Source organism: Lupinus angustifolius, chromosome LG04 (assembly GCF_001865875.1).
Source record: "Lupinus angustifolius cultivar Tanjil chromosome LG04, LupAngTanjil_v1.0, whole genome shotgun sequence".
Classification (NCBI taxonomy): domain Eukaryota; kingdom Viridiplantae; phylum Streptophyta; class Magnoliopsida; order Fabales; family Fabaceae; genus Lupinus; species Lupinus angustifolius.
The window spans coordinates 25,734,742-25,746,346 of NC_032012.1; the positions used below are offsets into that span (position 1 = coordinate 25,734,742).

Genomic DNA, 11,605 nt, shown 5'->3' on the forward strand with positions numbered 1-11,605 from the left:
TTTCAAAGTGATACATGTATCTGAATTAATAATCTTAGTTTACATCATACAAAATAAAAAATATAATACAAATAATAATCTATAATTTTGATGTAACTCATACAACTCAAAAAACCAGAACAAAATTCTTAAAAACCCTGGACCGGAAACACCGGTCCAAGGCAAAGAAAAAAAGAGAAAAAAAGAGTGGGAGGGGTCTCGTGGATGGGTGCACGAGATTAGGAGAGAGAAAATTAATCTCATGTACCTCATACATGAGTTTGGTGGAGCAAAAACTGTTTCCCAAGAATCGTGTACCCTACACACGATTTTAATAAAAAGTTATACTAGTTTCATAAATGTAAATTTTCTTATGCAATGCTCATTCAGATGAGTCACTTTCACATGGTCTGGTGAGTGTGAGAGAGAGTGGACCCTTTTATTTTGGATAAAAGAAAGAGAATGATAGATGTTTCATGTGTTTGTCTGTTTATCCTTCTTATTTTATGGCATATGGCCACTGAAAATCATTATTTGTATTGACCCAATTGCAATAATATATTTCCTACTAGACAAATATTGATAAAAAAAATCAGAAATTCACACCCCTTAGTTTGCAACTGGGTTGATCAATAGCACTAATATTAGCAATAAACTTTTTATTCCCTCTAAAAAAACATTAAATTAAGGTAACGTTGATTAGAATGGTGTGGGTCCAAGACATTGAATTTTGGGGTGTATACTCATGATTGTCGGCAAAATCATGCATGATATATGGGTTGTTGAAAATAATAAGTATGGTGTGGTTTATTAATTGTTTAGATATCGTCACATCATGTGGGTTATCTTGTACGAAATCGTGGACCTTGAATACAATTTATTTAACAAAAAATAAAAAATGGGTAAGGGAAAGTGTGAATCCTGAACATTATTTCTCTAAAAAATGAAATCATGTTTAACAAAAACTGTGTATCTTTCATGACATACCAAAAAGTTGAACCAAAGTGGTAAATAAATTTCAAATTACACCTACTTAAAGTTTCCATGTAATAAATATATAAATAGAAATACTCAAGTTACCTCTTTGATGTAAACTTTGTTTATTATATCGTGAACATTATTACCCTAAAAAATGATATCAAAGGCATATATTAGTCCAACCCATCTTGGTGTTCCTAGTCCTAGAATATATAGTAAACAATGTGGACAATAAAGTCACGAGAAAACTATTCCATCAGTGCAACAATCTTTTGATGCTACTAGCTTATTTTAACAGAAATAAATGTACTGAAGTGGTGAATCCTATCAGATAAAAATTCATTTTTTGAGGAGTGCAAGATTATTACATGATAGTGAACGAGACAAAAGGGAAGATGTGAATCCAAATCTGTCGGATTCAATATGAAACTGAATCAGATTATCTTCCAACTGTTTCCCTCCTATCACTATGGGCGTTTTCTGATTGTCTTTTCCATTTACCAAATTGTTCTTCACCCCACCATCTACAAAACCTAAGCACCACAAGTTCACACCATTCTTGTTCTTAACTCTTACCATCGAATTCGCTCCCACAATTCTCCAAACCACGTCCTTAGCATGTAGAACAAGATCAACTGTTGGCACAGAAGGACCTATAGTAGTTATGGTGAGGTCTGGTGCATGGTAGCACACGTTAAAGGGTTTGACAGGAGCAGTTACTTTGAGGTTGAAAGGAGAGGAAGCTGCTTCCTTTACAAACAACTCTGTGAAAGCTTTGAAAATGGAAGATTCTAGACGAGTGTAAGGAGTAGCTGTGCTGATCTGGGTTCCACCAAAACCACTTTCCGGATCAATGGTGAGGAGGGTGGAATTGATCGGAAAAGGCTTACCATTGATTTGGATTGAAGTCAAACCAATGAAATGGTGACTAGAAGGAGTACCTACCCGGTAGTTTATTTCAGTGTCCCCAAGTGCAACAGGGTTAACAATAAGAGGAGTGTAAGTAAGAAATTTAGAAAGGTCAATTTTTGATGATGAAGAAGAAGAAGAAAGGGCATAGTAAGGGCCATTGGAGCCAAAGAAAGCAAGACCAGGACCATCAAGCTTAGGTGAGCTAGGAAAGCAAAGTGAAACGATGTTAGGTGTTGATAGAGCAGTGCTAAATTGTGTTTGTAGAGAGAGTTTGGATCTTGCGAAAGAGGCTAAGCCAGTGATGTGTTTAGGAAGGTCTTTGAAAAGTTGAGGGGAATAAGAAGTGCAAGAGAAAGTGAAGTTAGTAATGGGAATAAGTGGACCAAGAATAGAACCATTGTTAGTGGTGGTGGGTAATGCAAGCGTGTCTATGAGGGCTAAACCTCCTCCAATGGATGATTGTCCCTTTCCAAGTGGGTTTTCAGGATTTCCATCACAAACAAAGATGTTAGGGTTGCAAGCTGGGTCAGGTGGATTGAAAATGGAGCAATTGGAACAACTGAGTCCTCCCATTCCAACGTCATCGCAAGAACTGCAATGGTCATCGGTGGGGATTTCACGGAAAGATGAAGAGTTATAATTGGCGTCACAGATGATCCATGGGAAGAAAAAGCCTAAGTCGATGAATAAATTGGTGCGGTGGAGTGGGGTTTTTAGGTTCACTGAGAGGGTGAAGAGATTGGTGGACTTGTCTTTGAAGATTGGTGCTACAAGTGTTGTTTCTGTCTGGTGAGTGGGAATGGGAAAAAGTAGAGTACATGAGAATACTACATGGAACAATAATAACAAGAACTTGCATGTTGGAAATGAAAGTGGAAGTGCCATCTTAAAACTTAGAGATGAAAAAGGAAATAAGTGGAAAGTGAGTGACTCATCTGAGATGTGATACACATTTTCTATTTTCTTCCATATTAATACCTACTACAACAATGTCAACACATTTTTGCATAGCAATATTTTATTAGGTCTTAAAGATAACTAATTTAATGAGAAACTTCTTCCAATTCATGATGCAGTATTAAGAATCTTATGTCAGGTTATTATATCCAATTCAATTAAAACATATTTACATAATTTTTCATCTGATCATCTTTCACATGATAGATAACTATTATGTAACATATCTTAATCACAAATGACAATATTTTATTAGGAGTAGAGACTGTAAAGCAGCTAGGAATTCATTCATTGAGAACCGATCTGCAATTTCCATTATATTATACAATATTATATTTATGTATCTGCATACATGTTTCTATATACCTTAGAGATTACGCGTTATTACCTTGATTGTTTTCTTATTCTTTGTTGCAAGTCAAACCCCATATTTTTCTAACAAATCCCCACTATAACCTCCGCTACTTGTGCAACCAACGTGATGTTAAGTAGCAATGTAACAATTCTTATTCACTTTATCACTTTACTCTAGTGATATAGTGTAGATTGAAATTGAATTAATAATTAATATTACACTTGAATTATTTCCACTCGCTTACCCATTAATCATTTTCGCAGTATTTAAAGACTGAGGGACGCAGTCTTGTTTAACAACGTTAACATCTGAGTTGTCTATACACAATTACACGTCTCATTATTCTATTATACATACTACACTTGCACCAAAATCGCTCTTCCATCACAGTTTGCTTCTGCTTTTTCACAAAGAGAACCTTCAGCTGATCGAGTATTTCATTGGCGTGAAATCTATCAGAATCAATGATACCACCTCCAAGAATAAGAGTCGCCATGCTTAAAAGAAAAGGAGGAGGAAGCTCTATGCGGATCAATCAAATTTGGAAGAATTTTAATCAAATTTGTAATTTTCCAGAAAAATAACTTAGGGACATAATAACCAACGTTACATTTTTATTTTATTAAAAAACATAGACCAATTCTAGGAATAAGCTACTTGTTTAGATGAACTAGTCCTAAAATGTCACATACAACTGATGTTTATGGATCATCCAATATTTATATATTTATGCATATTAATCATCATTTTTCTAATACACATAAATAACATAATAATATATTGATAGTATAAAAATATCATGATTAGATGAACTAGTCATAATATTTATATATTTTTCTTATTTGGAGGTAAAAATCGCATGGAAAAAATAATTTTTGTATTGGTTAGTCTTACAAGATGCTCCTGCTGTAACATGTATCGTCACAAATTAACCTTACATCTAATCCAACAACTTGTTTAAGATGCTCAAATAATTTTGAGGATGCTCATCATGCTCAAAGAGAGTGTCCCATTCAAGAGAACTTTGGTATCAACTTGGATGTTACCTTGGCTCGTGGTTCTTCACAACTTCAGCCCGAGAATGGATTTTTTCGAGGATTAAGTAATCCAAGATGAATATGTACTTTCAAGCTATTTGGTGGAACTGGCGCAACATGGTGATGAATAATAATTGTTGGAGCATTAATGATTTAGTTTGCAGGTTTAAGAATTATTATCCTCAAGTTTAATCGGTTCAATTATTATCCTCAAGTTTTTCAATGGACGCCACCACCAACAGGTTGGATATGATAGAAATGTAATTCAAAAAGCATAGTTAGATTTGCATACTATAAATAGCATATTGTTATGAATAGTTAGTTGGTTGGTTGTTACACATGCTATAAATAGAAGGTTGTTATTCATTAAATAACACTACTATCTGAATACACATTATCTCTTTAACTATCTTTCTTTCATCCATTCTTTCACTTAGCTTTACTTTAACAGTTTGGTATCAAAATCAAGATTCGATCTAGGGAGAAGAAGAGGAAAGATGATGAATCTCGGTCAAAACTCCACTTCCTTCCTTGCTCACTTTCCTATACTCGATGACAAGAATTGGAATCGCTGGAGCGCTCAAATGAGAGTTATCTTTGGATATCAAGAAGCCATGGAGATAGTAGAGAGTGAATTTGCAATGATAAGCAAAGAATCCACTGATGAAGAAAAGGCAAAATTCAAAGTAAATAAGAAGATGGATTGCAAAGCACTGTTCTTGATACAACAGTGTGTAGACAATGCATATTTTGAGAAGATTGCAGGTGCTGTAAATTCTCATGAAGCTTGGAAGATATTGGAGAGGTGTAATGAGGGAGCAGAGCAACTAAAGAAAGTAAAGTTGCAGACGATGAGGTGTCAATACGAGTTGATACAGATAGAGAATTCAGAGAAAATTGGAGAATTCTTCAATCGTGTGGTTAGCTTGACAAATGCAATGAAGGCAGTTTGAGAAACAATGTCTGGTCAAACCATTGTTGAAAAAATTATTCGCACCTTGACACCTCGATTTGATCACAATGTGGTTGCCATAGAAGAGTCAAAGAAAATGGAGGATTTGAAGATTGATCAACTTCAGAGCTCGTTGGAATCTCATGAACAAAGAATATTGGAAAGGTCCAATGAGAAACCTACAGATCAGGCCTTACAGGCTCAAACATCAAGAAGATGAGGTTTTCATTGGAGAGGTGGTCAAAGAACTCAAAGCAAGAACAAAGACATTGGAAAAGGGCATGCAATCTATAAACGTGCACCTGATCCATAGGAACATGGATGGAGTAAAACTAATCACACAGAAGCACATACCACAAGAGGAAACTCAAATTGGAGAGGAAGCAAGAAAAGAGTAGACAAAAAGAGAATTAAATGCTTCAATTATAACAAAACTGGCCATTTTTCAGCAGAATGTCAAGCACCGGGTCAAGGAAATTCAAGAGAAAGATCTCAAGTTGAAGCTAATTTGGTAAAAGAAAGTAGTGAACCTGAAGAGGATACTATGCTCCTTATGATGACAACCAATACTAAGGCTAACAATGTAGAGACTTGGTATTTGGATTCAAGATGCTCAAATCACATGACTGGCCACAAAGAATGGTTAATCAATCTTGATGAATCAAAGAAGAGTAGAATTCGGTTTGCTGATGATAGAACAATTAAGGCTGAAGGTGTTGGTGATGTAGTGATTAAAGGAAATAATGAAATATTTGCAAAGATCACAGAAGTATTGTATGAACCTGGCATGAGAAGTAATCTAATCAGCATTGGACAACTATTGGAAAAGGGATTCACAATGCAGATGAGCAGAGGTCAAGTTGAAGTCTTTGATGCTCAAAACAAGAAAATATTGAAAGCACCTTTGGCTGAAAACAGAACCTTTCAATTCAATATTTCAGCACTAGAATCTCAATATATGGCTGCTGAGGTAAGTAACAACAATTCATGACTTTGACATTTAAGATTTGGGCACCTAAACTCTAGGGATCTAAGTCTTTTACATGCTAAGGGACTAGTTTCAGGATTGCCAGAAATAAGGATTCCTAAGCAATTATGTGAAAACTGTCTGATTAGTAAAAAACCAAGAAAATCCTTCACCACATATACTCATAACATATCAGTGAATTTATTATATATAGTCTACTCAGATGTGTGTGGTCCATTTGAAACATGCTCATTATGAGGTAACAAATATTTTGTATCCTTTGTTGATGAATATAGCAGGAAGATCTGGATATACTTAATCAAACACAAGAATGAAGTCTTCACAATGTTCCAAGCATTAAAAAATCTAGCAGAAAAGCAATTAGGAAAGTACATCAAAATACTTAGAACTGATGGAGGTGGAGAATTCTGCTCAATTGAAATGGAAACATTTTGCAGAAATCAAGGGATAGTGCATGAAATTACAACACCTTATACTCCACAACACAATGGCATTGCTGAGAGAAGAAATAGGACAATTCTGAATATGGTAAGGAGTATGATCAAAGGCAAGAACTTAGCTCACAACTTTTGGGGAGAGGCTGCTACAACTATAGTCTATGTTCTAAATAGAAGCCCAACCCAAAAACTGGATATGCAAGTTCCTTAGAGGGTCTGGAGTGGAAGGAAACCTTCTATTAAACACTTCAATGTGTTTGGATCACTATGCCATGCACATGTTCCAGATCAAAGGTGGAAGAAATTGGACAATAAAAGTGAAGCCTTGGTGTTTGTTGGCTATACTTCAATTGGAGGCTATAGACTTTATAGTCCAATAACAAAAAAAATCACCTATAGCAAAGATGTGATCTTTGATGAACTCAAGGAATGGCATGACATTAAACCAGACATAAATTCACAGAACATGACTGGACTGGATCTGGAATTAAGAGACTCAAATGAACAAACAGGTGAGTATACCAATCAAGCAGATGAGAATCCTGCTAGAGTGGAGAATGAAAACACAATCAATAGAGACAGACCACCTAGACACAGATTGATGCCATCTAGACTAAGAGACTATGAGATGATACCAGATGATGCAGTGAATGATGATGGAAATTTGGTACAACACATGGCACTCTTTGTAGACACTGAATGGATCCAATTTTCAGAGGCAATTACCAATTCAATATGGAGAAAGGCAATGCTAGAAGAATTGCATGCCATTGAAAGAAACAATACATGGGAACTGATGACCCTGCCACTAAATAAGACAGCCATACCTGTCAAATGGGAGTTCAAAGTAAAATTAAAGCCATATGGTTCAATCTCCAAACACAAAGCTAGGCTTGTTGCCAAAGGCTTTATGCAAAAATTTGGATTGGATTACTCAGATGTATATGCTCCTGTTGCAAGGATTGAGACAATAAGGATGATTGTAGCAACTGCAAGTAGTAAACAATAACATTTGTGGCAACTAGATGTGAAATCTGCCTTTCTTAATGGGCCTCTGGAACATGAAATCTATGTCAAACAGCCACCAGGATTTGAAGTTAGAGGAAGAGAGAGTGAAGTCTTCAAACTAAGAAAAACACTCTATGACTTGAAACAAGCTCCTAAAGCTTGGAATAGGAGGATAGATTCATTCCTTCTACAACTTGGCTTCAACAAATGTACAATGGAGCATGAAGTCTATGTGAAATCATCCATAAGTAACAATGTTGTGTTGCTATGCTTATATGTGGAGGATTTGCTTATAATAGGAAATAATGACTCTGAAATTGAGACAATGAAGCAAAACTTGAAAGGAGAATTTGAAATAACAGACCTTGGCAAGCTTTCATTCTTCCTTGGTATGGAATTCATAGAGACTAAAAATGAAATTGTGATGCATCAGAAAAAGTATATCACTGAGTTATTGGAGAGATTTCAGATGCAGACTTGCAACACTTCATAAACTCTAGTTGAAAGCAATATGAAATTAGACTGTTGTGAACAAGAAGCAAATGTTGATGGAACACAATTCAGGCAACTGGTTGGAAGCCTCAGGTTTGTGTGCAATAGCATACCTGAGATAAACTATGGTGTTGGCCTGGTTAGTCGATTTATGAGTGATCTAAGACAATCACATATGACAACAGTTAAACGTGTGCTGAGATATCTAAAGAAAACTATAGAATATGGATTGTTGTTTCCAATTCAAGAAGAATAGAATGATCTACATCTTGTAGCATACTCTGATTCAGATTGGTGTGCAGACAAAGTAGAAAAAAAGAGCATAATGGGTTACATTTTCTTATTAAAGGGTGCCCCAATCTCCTTGTGTTCAATAAGGCAAAAGGTAATAGCCTTGTCAACATGTGAGGCTGAGTACATATCTGCTTATCACGTAGCATGTCAAGCAGCTTGGGTTTCAGCTCTTCTAGAAGAATGGAAGGTGTTTGATAAGGTTTCGGTCATACTGCTTGTAGATAGCAAATCTGCAATAGATCTTGCAAAGAATGCGGTGTCACACGGGAGGAGCAAACATATAGAGACAAAGTTCCACTTTCTTCGTGATCAAGTGAACAAAAGAAAGCTAGATATGAGGCATTGCTCAACTGAAGAACAACTTGCAGATATTTTCACAAAACCATTGAAGGCTGACAGAATCAATAGAGTAAAAGGAGAAATTGGTGTTGTAGATTTGAAAGCTATTTTGAGTTAAGGCAGAATGATAGAAATGTAATTCAAAAAGCATAGTTAGATTGCATACTATAAATAGCATACTGTTATGAATAGTTAGTTGGTTGGTTGTTACACATGCTATAGATAGAAGGTTGTTATTCATTGAATAACACTACTACATGAATACACATTCTCTCTTTAACTATCTTTCTTTCATCCATTCTTTCACTTATCTTTACTCTAACAAGATAAAACTTAATACAGATAAAATGTATTGTGCAAGATCTTCTACTATGATAAGTGGTGGGGTCTTGAGATATGAGCAATGAGTTTGGATTGCGGGATTTTCTTAAAGGGAATGTAATCGTGATATGATTCTCCTGGAGCTAACTACCATAAAATGAGGATTAGATCTTGCTTGGTCAAAAGACATCTCTAAACTCTTGTGTGAGCTAGATTATCTAAAAGTGGTGTATGCTTTGAATAATAAAGGCAACATTCATCTCACCAATATGCAGTCTTGATGGTAGATATCCTCGATCTTTTGCATCAAAGTTGGGAAGTTTTTATAATTCATTTCACAAGGAATCATAACATGGTAGCAAATAGAATCACGATCTTGGCAAAGTTTAGTCTAACTTCTAATTATATTTTACTGTTGAGTTTATTCAAGTGTGAAGTTCCACATTAGATATGTGTGAAGGAGTGAAATAGTTTCTCATAACCATGTAATAATGAAACTCCCCAGTAGTTGGAGGCTCACCAGTTATAGTCTGATCCAACTTGTAGTGCTATGAGATAGTTTCCATTTTTTATTTTCATTATGTAACCAAAAAAACAGAATGGTTAATTTTGTCAAAAAAAAAATATAAAGTTGGTAGAAACTAAATTGTTGCTTCTGAAATAAACTTATTACATAAACATAACAAAACGGTTGTTATAATTTATAAAATCGTTTTTTATGGAAAAAAAAACGATACGTAGCCTAAATCCATTTAATAAATAATGAATAATAAAAGTAGTACTGAAACGCTGTCGTTTAAACGAAGCAGAAAGCATTACTTGTGTAGCGAGCAGAGTGTGTCTCGGTCGTCTGTAATTGAAAGTTGAAAGTGGTGAAGCCAGTCACCTCATTTTCTCCATCACCATGAAGCTCGTCAGGTTTCTATTTCTTATTTCCTTTTTTTATTTTATTTATATTCTTAAATTTATACTTATCAACATTAAACCACCCTCTATATTCAAACTGGACCAGGTTTCTTATGAAATTGAACAACGAAACTGTTTCAATTGAACTCAAGAACGGTACCATTGTTCACGGTACAATCACAGGTTTCACCTCTTCTTCACTTCCCACTATTTTTCACCTTTCATATAACCTACACTTTCTCGTTTTCTTAAACCCTAGCTACGTTAAACATTCATCGCTGCTTAATACCTAGATTTAACATTATACCCTTCAATTACGCGAATGTGCTCCATTTGTTTCTGCCCTCATACTACATTACATTCATCATTGTTCGCGTATTGTCAACATTCTCACTGGTGAATTATTGGTCAATTTATAGTTTTTTATTTATTTTTTATTTATTATATAAGAAGAACAGATTTCACTGCTGTTACTGTTTCCACTTTAGACTTGGAACAGTAGGAAGATGTTTGATTCTTTACATGTATTAAACTTTTGTGATGTCTAAGTTCGCTGGTGTAACCAGCTTCATCAATTGTTAGTGAATATATGCTTTCGAGGGGTCTGAAGCCTTGTATTATATATCGACGAATGTCTTGCTACTTAATTATTATCCTAAAACATTATAAATTAAGAACCAAAGGGATTTCTTTGACGGTAAATAGTGATTGTGTATTGCTTCATGCTTAATATTAAGGGGAGCATATCTGTTGTCCCACAACTTGTGCCATTGTATGTACCATCAGCTTATGATTGGTTGAAAAAATGTTTTGAAGTTAAAAAATTAATAATTAATCATTTTTCTGACCAATTACATCTGTTGGTACATGCAATGGCACAATTTGTGAGACAACAGATGTATACCCAAAATTAAGAGCTTGCCACTTGATTATCAAAGCCTTTGTTTTTTTTTTGGCATGGTATCTGAAGTGTTTTGATCTCTACTCATGTGGATTGTTAGGACTCTTGCTAACTTGCTATGCCACAGGTGTTGATATCAGTATGAACACACATTTGAAAACAGTTAAACTGACCCTGAAAGGGAAAAACCCTGTGACTCTGGATCATCTCAGTGTAAGAGGTAACAATATTCGGTACTATATCCTTCCCGACAGCTTGAATCTTGAGACTTTGCTGGTTGAAGAGACACCTCGGGTCAAGCCTAAGAAGCCAATTGCTGGTATTTTACATTGCTTGACCATAAATGCAGTAGTTTTCATTCAGAGATTTTAAGTTCAAGTTGACTATTATCTGCTTATTTCTGGTTTTCAATTCTTTGATATTGATTCCAGGGAAGTCTTTGGGGAGGGGTCGTGGCCGAGGACGTGGACGTGGTCGTGGGCGTGGCCGTTGATTCACATTTTCGCAAATTTTGTGCTGGGCGGTTGTATTGTAAGGGGAATTCTGAGAGGTTTTGGGACATCAAAGAAGTTTTCTTGTTGATTTTGTTAATGTTGCTATTTTCTTATGCAAGTGCTTTCAAGTTATACTGTATGATCTCGACTTCAAATTATGTTAATGCCTCTCAACTTAAAGAAACTTATTGTATTCGTAGTTTCTGGGACAAGGTGAACAAGTTAATCAGAATTACTGGTGATTGCCCTTGTTCA

At 35.3% G+C, this 11,605-nt stretch overlaps 2 protein-coding genes across 2 annotated transcripts; one reads left to right on the forward strand and one right to left on the reverse strand.

The window, feature by feature from the left end:
- On the reverse strand, window positions 1,273-2,846 carry LOC109346627 (basic 7S globulin 2-like). Its single transcript, XM_019586290.1, has one exon. It carries the CDS (start codon window positions 2,752-2,754, stop codon window positions 1,297-1,299), a length of 1,458 nt encoding a protein of 485 aa, XP_019441835.1. The 5' UTR covers window positions 2,755-2,846; the 3' UTR covers window positions 1,273-1,296.
- Window positions 9,844-11,605, forward strand: LOC109346629 (small nuclear ribonucleoprotein Sm D1-like). Its single transcript, XM_019586292.1, has 4 exons — window positions 9,844-9,967; window positions 10,062-10,138; window positions 10,984-11,175; window positions 11,288-11,605. Exons 1-4 carry the CDS (start codon window positions 9,954-9,956, stop codon window positions 11,347-11,349), a joined length of 345 nt encoding a protein of 114 aa, XP_019441837.1. The 5' UTR covers window positions 9,844-9,953; the 3' UTR covers window positions 11,350-11,605.